At 52.5% G+C, this 13810-nt stretch overlaps 1 protein-coding gene across 1 annotated transcript in view; it reads right to left on the bottom strand.

Annotated features, from left to right (window-relative positions):
- Positions 1-5930: 5930 nt before the first annotated feature.
- The window catches only part of RBM6 (RNA binding motif protein 6), a 56771-nt gene continuing 48891 nt past the window's right edge, over positions 5931-13810 (bottom strand). The window contains exons 16-23 of the mRNA XM_086755617.1: positions 13470-13622; positions 12312-12401; positions 11423-11512; positions 10553-10822; positions 9916-9990; positions 9229-9326; positions 7873-7984; positions 5931-6197 (exon numbers count right to left, since the gene is read on the bottom strand). Coding sequence (XP_086611743.1) covers positions 6072-6197; positions 7873-7984; positions 9229-9326; positions 9916-9990; positions 10553-10822; positions 11423-11512; positions 12312-12401; positions 13470-13622 — 1014 coding nt within the window. The 3' untranslated portion in view covers positions 5931-6071. The remainder of the gene's footprint in view (positions 6198-7872; positions 7985-9228; positions 9327-9915; positions 9991-10552; positions 10823-11422; positions 11513-12311; positions 12402-13469; positions 13623-13810) is intronic.

Below are 13810 nucleotides of genomic sequence, written 5' to 3'. Positions count from 1 at the left end.
GGGGAAACTGAAATGCAGTGGGGTGGATGGGGACCAAAGGCAAGGGACCGCATCCCACCACTGCCTGGCTTTTCAAAAGGAAAGCTCTGGTCCACAAGTGGCTCCAGATATGAAACGTTATGGAAAGGGAAATCTGGGAGGAAGTCCCAACGGGAGCGGGTGTACAGCCGAGGACCCAACGTATGCTCTACACATTCACAATGAGTATTTCACTCTGCACAAGCTGCTGTTGGAACACCCATCAGTGGTTGGGGAGCATGAGGTGTGTTCCTGGAGCACACTCGATTCGGTTTTGGCTGAAAGGGCTCCAGCTGATGCTCTCCCAAGCCTGAGCTGTCCAGGATGCAAGCCAAAGCACAGCGAAATTGGGAAAGGTGGGAGATCAGTTTCAGAATTGCACCTCTGAGCCAAATCAAGGCGCTGGAGCAGACACATCCCAACAGGGCATTGGGGAAATGGGAATGAGAAACGTCTCTTACCCTGCTCAACCCCTCTCCTGAGACCCAGCAATAGGAAAGGCCCAAGGGAGTGACCCACTGTCCCAGTGGGGCCAGGAAGGCTGTCCCTCAGCACAGGCAGCGGATGCTGAATAGGTGCCAGCACAGCCACGGCAAGCCACAGATATCCCCTCCATGACTGGAAACACTATAGAATCACAGAATGGTTTGGGTTGGAGGGGACCTGTAAAGCCCACCCAGCCCAACCCCCCTGCCAGGAGCAGGGACATCTCCAACCAGATCAGGTTGCTCACAGCCCGGTCCAACCTGGCCTGGAATGTTTCCAGGGATGGGGCTTCCATCGCCTCTCTGGGCAACCTGGGACAGTGCTCCACCACCCTCAGTGTAAAAAATGTCTTCCTTATATCCAGTCTGAATCTGCCTTCTTTTAGTTTAAAACCATTACTCCTTGTCCTGTCAACTGCTTCTGCCTTTTTCCTTTGCTGGGATTAACCAGCACAACCCATCCTCCTTCCAGCAAGCACACGGCGAGGGCCGAGCGGCAGCGCCCCGAGCGCACGCAGCAGAGCTCAGGCACCGGGAGGTCCGTGTGGAAGCTGCACATCCTCTCGGCTGCCCGTTCCTGGAGGGAAGCTTTTTTTTTTTTGCATGGTGTAGTTCCCTGGGCCAGTGCAGTTTTACCCATGGTGAGGGGTGCTGCTGTGGGTGAGCCTGGTGCCATCTTGTCCCTTCCAACCCCTTCTCCACACACACCCCAGCAGCAACTTGGCCAAACCACGTCCCCTTCAGAATGTGCTGGCAAAAAAAAAAAAAAAAAAAAATTCAGAATTTGGCCAAGGGCTGGTGTCTGTGCTGATCTCAGCTATTCCGGTCATTATGTGACTTTATTATGGAGTCATTAATCTTCCCTTGAACCTTTGTGCTGCGGGATGGAAGTCTATGAAAGTGCACTTCCACAAGGATTATATTTGTTGATGTTTGAAAGCATAACATCCCAGTGCAAGGAACAAAGATAGAATGGTCTTTCTTGTATGTTTATGGATAAATAAAGAAACACACAACCTGCATTAAAACGGGGGCACGATTTGAGCAACAACCTCCTCTGAACACTAAACCCCTGTACCTCTTGTCTTAAAACAATGAGTTCAAAACAAAACCGTTCATGACACTCATCTTCCCATATTTAACTGAAGGCACATACAGATTTCTATCACGCTTTCATTTCAGATAGAGAGAAGGCCTGTGGATTCCTTTGAAAGCGACATAAAACCAGCTGACTGCAAACGTGTGCTCTCCTGAAGATTTTATCGGTGGAAGAGCTGCATGCCACCGGCGTTCTGCTGGCTGGTGTCCCTGTGCCCGAGGAGCGTCCCGGCAGAGCTTCACCCGCTGAGGATTCACCGCGGCGCCGAGCCCAGCCGTGCGTACGAGTGTGCAACGCCCCAGCCCTCCAGCAGCAGCCGCACGTGTTATACGACACAAGAAATCCCCGGCGCTGGGTTTTTCTCAGCTCACTTGCAGCGGAGTGGTACAAACCCCTTTTACGGAGCAGCAGGTTTTGCCTCAGAAAAACAGAGGCTTTCATGCCACTGTTGATGGAGTGGGTGTGCTTGGGCTGTAGAGATGTGATTTTTTTTTTTTTCTTTTTTTTTTCTGTGACAAACTGTGTAAAGCACTTCAGAGCGGGTCCCCAAGTGGACCTGCCAGATCAGGGAGACCTGTGCATCCCAGCAACTTGCCTTTTGCTCTCCCAGGTCCACCTTCACACACTCCAGCCAGAGCTTGCTCTGCAGAAGCCACGGGCTCCTGCCTTCGTGGACCTCCGGGTGCCAGGCTGCAGCAGGCAGCCGCCCCATGGCGTACGTTCACCGCAGAGCGTTGGCCGCAGCTGGCTGGCTCTGCTCCCTGCAGCCCATGCCCCCTTTGCTGGGGGGGAGCTGAGCAGGAACCACACTTCAGCAAAAGGCTGCGGCACTTCTGCTCTTTGGAACAGACTCCGGAGAGAGCACGAGGGAGAAAAAGCAGCACGTGTTTTATCCACAGGACAGTGTGCCTCTGGCTTGTCCTGGAAGCATGTTTACTGCTTTCTTTCTCCCCTTCCCCTTCACAAACGCTCCCCTCATCCCACCTTGCTGTTTTCTTCTTCTTAGAAAGCACAGTTCCAGCTCTTTACGTTAATATGTTCCACTTGCAAGGTCCCGAATCACCGTTGTATCGATACTAATATGAATAAATACTAGAAAACAAACACTTTTTACTTGCTTTTCATTGGGAAAGGGGGCGGGAGGGGGAAGCGGCTCTCACTCCAGAGACTCCGCACTGTGTGAAGCAGCCTCCTTGCCTGCCAGCCTCTGTGGCTCAAAGACGGACTCTGCCTCCAATGGGGCAGAGGCTGAAGTGCCTTGCCTGGGCTTCCCACCCTCTAACTCTTGGGCTCAGCCTCCCCTTTGGTCCCCTCAAACTGGCCAACATGTAGTCCATGGCTCCTGCTCCTAAAAGTATCCCCGTGCTGAGCACAGCCTGGCACCAGTGCCACCAGGAGCCATGTCCTTCCTCACCCACACAGGCCATCCTCTTCAACCCCTTGTTCTGCCTTTTCTGCCCAGGTTTCCTTGCACAGACACTTCCATTCATACCAACCTTGCTACTGGTTACAGATCACCCCAGTCCTCCTGGGAATAACGTCTCCACGCCAACCAACTGCTCCAACACAGGACTTACCCTGTGATCTGTTCCGATTCTCTTACCGGGACCTCCCAAAAATAAAAATAAACTGCAATCTTCAGGCATATCCATCACCACAGGATGGCACGCGAGACAACAGGCTGAGCATGGCAACAGCACAGCTGTGAGTAACCTTGGAAATACAAACGAAATAATAATAAGATACAAAGGTAGCTGCAATCCAGCTGGGGCTTGTGGGGACCTTCCTTTAAAAAATATTAAAGCCATCAAAACGAGATACCAGTGATAAATACTGGGGGTTTCTACATCACCACATACGCCGCCATTTTCCTTAGAGAACATGAGGTTTTCTGGCTTGGTGCGTCTTTTTAGTGCTTCTAGCTTCTCACTCCATTTATTTCTTCCAGTTACCTCATCCCAGCCCCCGTGGAGGGCTCCTCCACATTCCCTAATCCTGGATATCCCGCAGCTGATGCACAGCACGGGCAGACACCATGCCTACGGATGTATGTACGTACATCACATACACAGGCACGTCTTCAAGGGAACGCAGAGAGGGGCTCGCTGGGTGACCTCGGGGAGCAGGAATTCAGAGGAATGAAGCCAGTATCAAACACAGGGATTACCTTGATTTTCCATGAGCCGGTACTGGGATGCTCTCTCCAGTCTGAGCGAGCGGCCTTTCAAACCACACCCAGCGCATCCCCTCGAAACCCCACACCCCTGCAAGTAACATGGTATTGTTCCAGCGTCGTAAGCTGCACGCAGTATTTGCGATTTCCCATAACCATTTACCACGGTCCTTACAATAATGGAAGCCAAGAAATCAAGTTTTTCTATGATTAACATAACTAACAGGAGGAAGATCTATCTCCAGGGAGAGAAAAGGGATTTCTCTTGATTTGAGACAGATGCACCCTGCAATTAGGGGTTTTTTTTTAATCAGTTTTTTCCTTCTCTTTTCACTGCAGTCTGTTCCTGCTCCTCTCTTGTTCCAGCCTCGAGCCCTGGCAATCGGCTGTGAGAAAGCGCCGTGCTGCCTCTCCTTCCACACATGCACATCATGCCAACCACAAACGAACAAGCAAGCAAAGGCAAAGCTAAGCCAAGGAACATACATTATTTAGTGAGGTCCATCTGTCCAAAGGAAGCTGCTCCTACATTTATCTGGTTTATTATTTTGTAATTAATCACGTGTCATCAGTTGTTAACAGGTTTTCACTAAGATGGACATACCCACTTAGCAAATTAATAAAATCAGATAAAAGTTCCTGCAGTTGGTGGTTGCAAAGCTTCCCTCGTTTGGGAACGATGCTCTGTGGGTGCTCAGTTTTGGCACACGCAGGACAGCCTGTGCAGCAGCTACCGATCTGCTCCCAGATCCCCTGCTTCCCTCCAGTGCCGCTGAGAACGATGCCCCATCGCAGCCACCCCTTGTGCACGAATAATTTCCAGACTCCGGACCACTAGCTTCCTCCTCCAGACCTCGTGCCACCACAACTGCTTCCTATTTCCCCTCTGGCAGAGCCATCGGGGTCCTGTGGGTCACAGCCCATTAAAAGCACCATCACCACCATCACCCAGAGCTTCCCAACCTGTAGACCCAGACAGGCTACTCCTGGCTGCGCCACGCAGTGCCCGAGCCTCTTTGTTTTCACGCACAAGCATTAGCATGGCCCTTCCTGCACGTAAACTTCCACATGGTTCTCTAAAGCAAGTTTCCTGAGCAGCTCCTCTCTCCCGGTCTGCACAGGGGCGCCTACACTCTGTGCGGAGGGGCTCTTTGGCAGGAGGGGGCTGCTACAAACCCTTTCTAAAGGATATGACTTGCCCTGGGCACACACATTCCCTCCCCAGCACCGCAATGGTGGTCCCCACCTCCACCATCGCTGGTGTCACACCAAGGACCGGGGTGCCAGCGAGCAGGTCCCCCACACCTCTCTGGGGCTGCTGGTGTGGGAGATGTGCAGCTCGGACAGGTCTTCTGCTCCCTTTGCTTGTTAGCTGTTGCAGCTTCACCTCCAAATCCTGCTGCCTTCAGTTTCCTCAGGTCTCCAGTTTTCCCTCCTTTGGGATATTTGAAAGCGATGTTGATGGAAGCAGCGGTGGCCACCACAGCTGTCACCACCCTCCTGCCCATCTGGCACGTCACCTGCTCCCACCAGCCATCAGCATTGTCTCTATCTGCACAAGCCATGCTCAGCCTCGTCACCTGCAGCCACTGCCGTGCTCACACACACACGCACACGCTTTCACCGTGCTTTAGCCAAACAGCATGGGCTGCGTGAGCAACGCTTGCCCAAAATGGCTTTTCCTCTGACCCCTGCCACTATGGACCATCACGGCTATGTCCCCAAGAGGGTCCCCAACACCACTGCCACCAGATCCAGCCCTCCCCTGCTCTGTGGGGAAGAAGAGGAGGGCTCTGCACTGGGAAGCCCAGATCACACCCAGCATTAGTTAGCCCAAATTTAGCCACTAAGTTCTTGCTACTAGTCAAAGCCGGTTGTCCTTGCTAACAGGCAGGATGAATCCCACACAGGTGGCTCCTGTTCCTGAATTCCTGCTCCCAGCTCACATCCTGACCCACGTACACAGCACCAGGAGCGTCCGTCCCCGAGCTGGCAGGGAACACACTGCAGGACAGCGACCAAACCTGTTCCAGCCCCACCGACACGGCCACAAGCCTCACCAGCAGAGAGCGAAACACACCAGGAATCTTCCAAAGCATCACATGCTCTTAAAACATGCCATTTTAGGCAAGAGACTGATAAATTTTCAGTTTTATTAAAAAAAAATCTAGCAGCAAAACCTGTAACAATTCAAAAAAAAAAAAAAAAAAAAAAAAGACCAAACCCCCAAGAGAACATGACACAAAGAGAAAGAGATGGAGAAGGAGAGAGACAGGCTTGGGATTTTCACCACCATTCACTCAAGTTCCTTATAGCGGGCAAACATGACTCTCCGGACGGCGTCGCGGTAGGTCTCGTTGGACTGCCTCTTGCTGGGCTTCCCTTGGGCCCCCAGGCCGGGGCCCTTCTTCCGATTTTCTGCCTGAAAACAGACACAGCTCGTGTTAGTGATTTCTCCTCTTTGTCGGCTGCCCATGAAGAAAAAGCTTCCCCTGGGTGCCTTCAGGACAGCTGACTGCTCCCACATGGATCTGGGAGAGGAGGAAAACTAAAAAATTCAGATTAAGTTCCTCCAAAAGCTGTTCAGGAGAAACTATCGGTCCTTTGTGGGCAACAAAAACACAGCCAGCAACTGCCCAGTGAGAACGAAACCACAGGGATCGGCTGCAGAGAGCATACGGCAGGGCGGGAGCGGGCAGCCAAAGCAGGCAGCGCTGGCAGCCGTGTGCGAGCAAGGACGGAAACGGCGCAAAGGAAAGTGCCAGCGAGAGAGCTGGGCTCCCGGGGAGCTGTTTGCAGTTAGCCTGCATTTGCACAAGCTCAGCTGTTCTCTACAGAGTTCCCACAGGCTCTGGTAGCTCACTTGGAATTTCAACCAGTTTTTAACGACTGGCTTTTGCAGCCAGGGGCTGAATTATTCAGGAATACCTGCCTGGAGTTAGCCCAGGAGAGCAGGCTCAAGGCTGAGAGTTTCTCCTGCTTTTGAGTCCGACTTATCTGAACACCAAAGATGTCATCAATTAGGTCGAGAGACGGAAGTCCTGTGGGGCTGCAGTGGGCACACAGCGTTGCCCAGCTTGACGTGGAAGTGGGAAGAAAGCACATCTCTAGGGCTCTTTTGGGAGGCCTTTAAAGGAATTGTACAAGCGCTGTGCTTTGCAATCAGCTGCTCCATCCAGTCCAGGGAGCCCTGATTGGGGGTCAGACCTCCCAGAGCGCATCGCTGGAGCTGGCTTTTTGACAAAGCCTGTTTTCTTGGCCACAGGAAGGAAACTCCCTGTGAGGACTGAGCAACAGCGGGGGCCGGCTCCTGCTGCCTGCACTGAAGAGGGAATCTTGCCGTGTGTGCGTAGGCTCAAGCAAACACACGTCATGAAGCCTCAAATATTTGTCTTTAGTGATACGCTCAACCGCAAGCTGAATCTCGCAATGTGAGCTGCGCTGCAAGCTGCCTGCCCCTCGGCAAAGCTCTGACACCACGGCAGCGAGGCAGCCAGGCGACAAACCTGCCACTGCAAGCGACGGCAGCCACACGGGCACCGTGCTGCTCGTGTGCCTCTGGGAAAGGGAGAGCAGCCCCTGCCCCAGGCCGCTCGTCAGATAAACCCTCTGCGGCAAATTAAAGGGACTCTGCTCCTCATCAGACAACGTATCCTGGCATTCCCTTCGGAAGTCCAGAGTCCAGAACAGCAGGGAGAGCCTCACAAGCACGGCAGAGTACCAGGTGCCCTGCGGCTTTGGCTGTGCTCACACCTCCCCAGAGGAGGTTCACCTTTTCCCCCAGCTGCAGAGCGCTGAGCTGGTGAGCTGCTCAACCCCACTCTGGCTTTGGGGAGATATTAATCACCCTCCCTACTCACTGTTACTCCGTTCTCAGCCCCTCCAGACCCATACAAATTCTAACCTTTTTCCACTGCCAACATCCTTGCGGCCCCTCCCAGCCTGCAAAGTTAATCAGCGCACACAGATTATTCCATCAAGCGGTGCCGAGACTCGCAGCCTGACTCTTGTTCCGGCTGGGAACTCCCTCCAGCTGCCTTGGGAGACATTACTGGCTGCAGGACAGTGATGTGTTTGGCAAGGAAGGGAAGACTCACCTCCATCGGCGATGCCGTGCCCTGCTGGTTGTGGACAAAGCCCTTCTTCCACCCCGTGGACTGCAACACTCGGTTCCCTTTGTTGTCAGCATCAATCCTGGGGTCATAGTCACTGCAAGAGAGGCAGAATCAATTGTCCAGTTTTGCAACGCCTTAAACACGTGCCAGGGATTTTTAGCTCTGCTAACAGCACCTTCATTGACATTCCAGCCTCTCCTGTGGGATACCCAAGTAGCCTGCAAGAAGCACACCGCCCAAGGAAACCAACATGGCGATTCTGTGTGCAGGGCTCCGACACCGTTGACCACATAACTCCTTGTCCCACCTCAGGGCAAAACACACCGGGGCACAGGAAATGAGCTCAGGCTCCAAAATATTTATGGTACAAGCAAGCCAGGAGGGTTCAGAGCTTGCATTTCTTAATCTGAGCTTTAGCAATAGCTAGAAAGTGAAGTCTAATCCTTGGTGCTCTGTTAGATCTTTCTTTTCTCCCAGCGCTGTGGTCATTGAGCCCAACAGGTGCGGTGGTGATTCGGGCTCCTTTTCTCCCACCTCATCATTACTCATCCAAGATCATTAACCAAAATCTATAGTTTTGAAAACTGCTCAGCACAAAAATAGCTTCCTTCAGGCAAGTTCTACTTTCTGGCTGCTGATCACACTGCACACAAACTGCTTTAGTTTATGCACAGCTTTTCCAGGAAAAGAGAGGAAAGAGAAGATACGGATTTTGAAACTGCAAGTCATGGAGGCAAGGTCTCCTCCTGAGGTGCTGTACCAGGAGGTAACAGGTACGTAATCAGTTTTGTCTTCAGCACGTGCCTAGCAGTTCCTCAGCCCACCGGAACACGCGAGCTCACAGCAGGCAGGCCTTTCGAGAGCTCTACACAGCACACGCCCTCTTCCTCCACCTCCTCTGAACGAGATGGAAACAGCTTCCAGCTTTCCTCTGAGTCAGCGCAGCAGATGAAACAGCTCTGCTCGCTTTTTCAACAGCGAGGTGCCAGGACAGCAAGTGCCTTAAGGGTGAGGCAGATGCGAACAGGCTGCACTCTGCTCCCTTGCCGGGCCAGGCACACTCAAACCCCACATCCCACCCCTCCAGCACCACGCAGCTTGTCTCCGATTTCCCCCAAACCATCGTTTCCCTGCACTACACACCCCTGGCCCTCTCCTGCCCTCTCTGAAAAGTCCTGCAGCACAACAGCCTCACACTACGGGGAACTCCGCCCACAAGAGTCACAGTCTGGCTGGGCTGTTACTCTTGCAGATCTACGCCACTGGCCGATTCCTGCCTCGGTGTGCCAGCAGCACACACGTCATCCCAGCATCAGCAGCCCAAAGAGCAACCATTACCTCTCCGAGTCCCGATCGTATCTAAGCCGTTTCCTCTCTGGTGAATCCACCTCATGGAATTTCTCTCTCCGGTCATTTCCTTTGTCTTTGTATCTCCCCTTCATAAAAGAAAGAACAAAGTAAGTATGGGGGCTACAAAGTATTCAACACTCCACAGGAGACTGCTCTGCAGCCAGGTCTCATCTCATCCACAGCTGTCTGGAAATCTGTCCTGGGAACCCACAAACTCTGAACATTTCTGGGACCCACAATCCACTTATTCTGTCCTGATGGCATCTGTTGGACTGACCTGTGGTTGCAGCCTTCCAGCTATGGTACCAGGAACAGCTCTGCTACCTTCCAAACAACCGAGAGTTACAACTCTCCCATTCCTGGCCAGGTACCAGAAGCCCAGACACTGCACCAATTTTAGATGGAAATCTGGATCCCGCTTAGCCCAGAGCCCACTGCCAGCTTGCAGGGCAACAAAACCGCATTTGACTGCTCTGGGAGGAAGAAGACTTGCTCTTAGAAGTCACAGCACCATCCACACGTGCAGAGTGTGCCCACAGTTCAGTCTAAGCCTCTTTGGGAGGCATTTGATGCCCAGGCTGCAGATACAGGTGCATAAGCAGAGGGTCTGTCTGGGACCAACACCCTCCCAGTGCAGGAACACAAACAGAAGTCTGCCCACCACTGCAGACCCACCTCACGCTCTCTCTTCTCCAAATACGCCAGTTCCTGCTCAGATCGTTTGATCTTCATATGTATCTCCAGGTTTTGCTGGAAGGAACAAAACAAAAGCCAGTGTCAGCAGAGGATACAAGTTGTCAGGGTCATTTGCTCCACCCAGAAGGAGCACAGGCAAAGCATTACACCAGGTGCAACAGCTTCTCTCGCAGCCCAGACTGCTCCCCCACAGAGGCCAGGAGCCCTTCCACTCCACAGTAAGGAAGGTAACCAGTTCTATTTTAACCTGCGTGCAGTGTGGCCCTCCTAGAAGCAAGAGCTCCAAAGCAGCGCAGAACACGGGGAGGCACATGCCAAGTTCTTACTGCTATCACACACTTGTGTGCGCCAGCACCCCACTCTCCCCAAACCTGAGCTATCTCGTTACGGCTTAAAAAGTCACACGTTGATGTTACAGCATGCCCGTGGCAGGAACAAGCAGCTCACACAATAGTTTGAACAGCGCTTTGATGGGAACTTTTCCCGCTGCTGTGTCAAACTCAGCACAGCTATTTCCACCCAAGCCCTGCGTTTTTCCCTGCAGATCACAAAGCTGTTGAGCCAAAGGCAGCTTGCAGCACACATGCAGCCCCCCCAGGCACCAGCTCCCCCGTACCTTGTGCAGGTTGGAAAGCTGCTGGTGCTTGATGAGCACTTCCTTGTTGGGAAACTGCCTCCTGCACAGCAAGCAGGCCAGTTTGTTCCAGTCAGTCAGCTTCTCGTCGTTGGCCTTGGCCTTCCTCAGCGGCTCCTCACGCTGTGCTGGTGGGTGGGGAGGTGGCAGCCATTGCGCCTGTGATGGCTCCTCCTCTTCGTCCTCCTCTTCATTGTCGCTGTCTCCTCCATACTCTCCCAGAAGTCCTATCAGAGGGTTCACCACCTTGGGCTGAGGGAACAGGCAGAAAAACGTGACAATTTGTAGCACCAAACTCTGCTTCCCTAACCAATCTCCCCACGAGTTCTGCTCTGTTCCAGGCCAAAAGCCAGAGAACAGCATTCCAGCAGCATGGGCAGGGAATGGAAAGAAGCTGGGTGGCCAGCATTTAAACACCACAGGGTAGAAGCCCTTCTGCCCTCTAGACAGGCTGTGCTTTGGCACCAGGCTTTCCCAACCCGCCACACACCTAAGCACAAGAAGTTGTCCGAAGGAGCAGCTGTTTGGCAGGGAGCTGTTAGTCACTCCCTCTAGCAATGAAGCTTTGGCCTGTCTCAGTCTGGAGGCAGCTGGAAGAGTTTTCTGCCTGAGGACTGCTTGAGAGAGGAGACCTTGCTTAAATGCAGCTATTAAATTTCCCCATGCTAGAAGCCTGCAAACAAGCTCAGAGTTGTAAAATGAACTGCCTTCACCGTTCTGTCTCCAATGCTCCCTCCTCTGGCATAAAAAGCCAGCAGCTCTGCCATCCAAAGTCACAGCCAGGCTTTGGTGAGCCTCCCTCTTCTACTCAGGCTCAAACAAGTCAAAAGTCAGTCTTACGGAGCCACTTACTGGGGCTGTGCTCTCGTCCTTTTTCACAGAGGGAGGTAATGGTTTTTTAAAGACATCTTCTGCAGAGAACTTCTCCTCTCCAGCCTCGTTCTGAAACAGTCAAGATCAAATGTTAAGATTGCCACAGCATGGACTCAGCACACCCAACAGCTAAGCACCCTTTTAAACAGGCCTCCAAGGAAACCAGGCAGCTGGCAGAAATGAGGTGGTGCTTTTAGTGGGAGATGTTCCCATTCTGGGGAATTCATAGCTCTCCTGGAGCTACGCCCTTGGTTTCAGGAACCTGGTGAGCCGCAGCAGCTCACCGTGCTGTCCCTACTGCTCCACTCTTGCTCTCTGCCAGACTGTGACACTGACAACAGCCCCAGTTGTGCCTCAGAGCAGTGAGGGAGCTGGGACAGGGCCAAGTCACGTTTGGACACCTCTGTGTGTGCGTAACAGACATGAGAGCCGGTACAAAGCCACCCATACAGTCAGCCAGCACGGGAGCAGAGAAACCCATCGCTCCAGGTAGAGTTACAATCCTGCTTGCCTGTGAGAGACGAGACAAAGCACAAGTACCATAGGTGGGGAAGGGAAAGGAGAACACTACCAGTTTTCTCTACTGTGGCACAATACATGGTGAGGCTTAACCAGCATGGTGGTGTTTTCAGGATCTTCCTCGTACTGGCCAGAAAACACCAGAGACTGCAATCCCCCAGTATTGCAACAGAATGAGCCTGTGATGCTCACTTGTATGCTCGGCAGCAAGAAGAGTAGGCTGGGGTGAAGCTTCATGTCCACATGCTTTACAGAGAACGGGTTTGAAGCCCTGGACATGCTCTAGTTTAACAGTTCATTAGCTACTCATGTTTGTCTGGGGAAAGACAAGTGCTACGCAACATCTTACCAGGCCTGCACTCTCATCTTTTTTCACCGAGGGAGGCAATGGCTTTTTGAAGACGTCTTCTGCAAAGAATCTCTCCTCTCCAGGCTCATTCTGAAAAACCCAAGATCAGGCATTAGGCCATCAGCAGCACAGGAGTCCAAGAGTGCACACAGCAGCCAGGAAGCCACTTCTGAGCATCCATGGAAACAAGGCAGCCAGGAAAAAGTGACAGGAAGATTTCTACTGGAGATGCTTTCACCCTTCATTCAGGCAACACCATGTTTCCCCTAGGTCAGTGCCCTTGAGAGCAGGCATCCTCCACACGAGGTGAGACTCCTTGGCTGGCTTGGTACCAACATCAGGGACAATTACACCCCCCAGGTCCCAACTGCCCAGGACTGGTCACGCCACAGAGCATATCCAGACCAACAGGCAAGGAGGAAAACAAAGATTCTCCATTCACAGCTCAATCACCTCTACCAACTCTCCCGCGTGCCTTGGGTCCAGTCAGTATCACAGCACTGATTGCGGAAGGCCCTGCTCCAAGCACCCATGCTCAAACACCACTTTGGGCAGCTGCTCCCAGTCAGCGGCTTCCCAGACTGGGAAGACCACGTTTGCTCACTGGGAGCAGCACTGTATGGCACTACCCCACGACTGGGGCTGGACTCTGGGAGGGACTGTACATGGTGTCTGTCACAGACTCCTGTCTGGATTTGATCTCGCTTCACTTTTACAGCCCCTCTGCACAGCCTGTTTCATCTTCCTGCCTCTCTGTGTTGTTTGGAGGGGACAGGAACTGCGGTTAGAGCACAGCTGAATCTCCGTTATTATCTGCCTTGCTATGTTTAAACATCTCTGCTTTTTCTGTTGGCTCTGTCACAACAGCTGGGTGTTTTCAGCAGTGTGAGTGAAATGTGTGTCTCAGTTACCTGGGTATTTGTGAATCCTTTACCTTAAAGCAGGGATGAGAAGCCCTGACTTAATGTCACAAGAGAAAAATTTCAGGAATTTACTCCCACCTGGCCAGACAGCAATGACGATCCTGGCCTGCTGGTGACCCCAGGTATTTCATCCATTTTACTGTCCCTCCCTTTTTGAATCCTCTATATCTAACGTCTCTTACCTCAGCCTCCTGGCCTCAGATCTCTGATCGTTCTGACACCTGGAGGGATTTACCTTAGCAGAAGTATTTTTCCCTTTCTCCTTTTTGTCCCTGTTATCCCTGCTGTGCTGCTCCTTCCTTTCATTTGTCCGTTCTTGGCTCCCATGCCGCCACCTTCTGCTCTCTGTAGGTGACGAGCAGGCTTCCCGGTCTATCGTGACTTCTCTCTGAAAGAGGCATTTGGAACAGACATAGCCAAACCCCTGCAATCTTCTTATTGGGCTTATTGTCTGTAATGGGCAGGGGAGACCAGCACAGTAAGAAGGGATTGCAGAGCCTCAGACAGCTGAGGGCAAAGGCTTCAGAACTTTGCTGGGGCAGAAGACAATCTACCACAGCCAGGCCATCAGAGCAG

This window comes from Chlamydotis macqueenii, chromosome 10, assembly GCF_036417535.1.
Source record: "Chlamydotis macqueenii isolate bChlMac1 chromosome 10, bChlMac1.mat, whole genome shotgun sequence".
Lineage (NCBI taxonomy): Eukaryota > Metazoa > Chordata > Aves > Otidiformes > Otididae > Chlamydotis > Chlamydotis macqueenii.
Note: the sequence above shows the minus strand (reverse complement) of the source record. Positions and strands in the feature narration are given on the sequence as shown.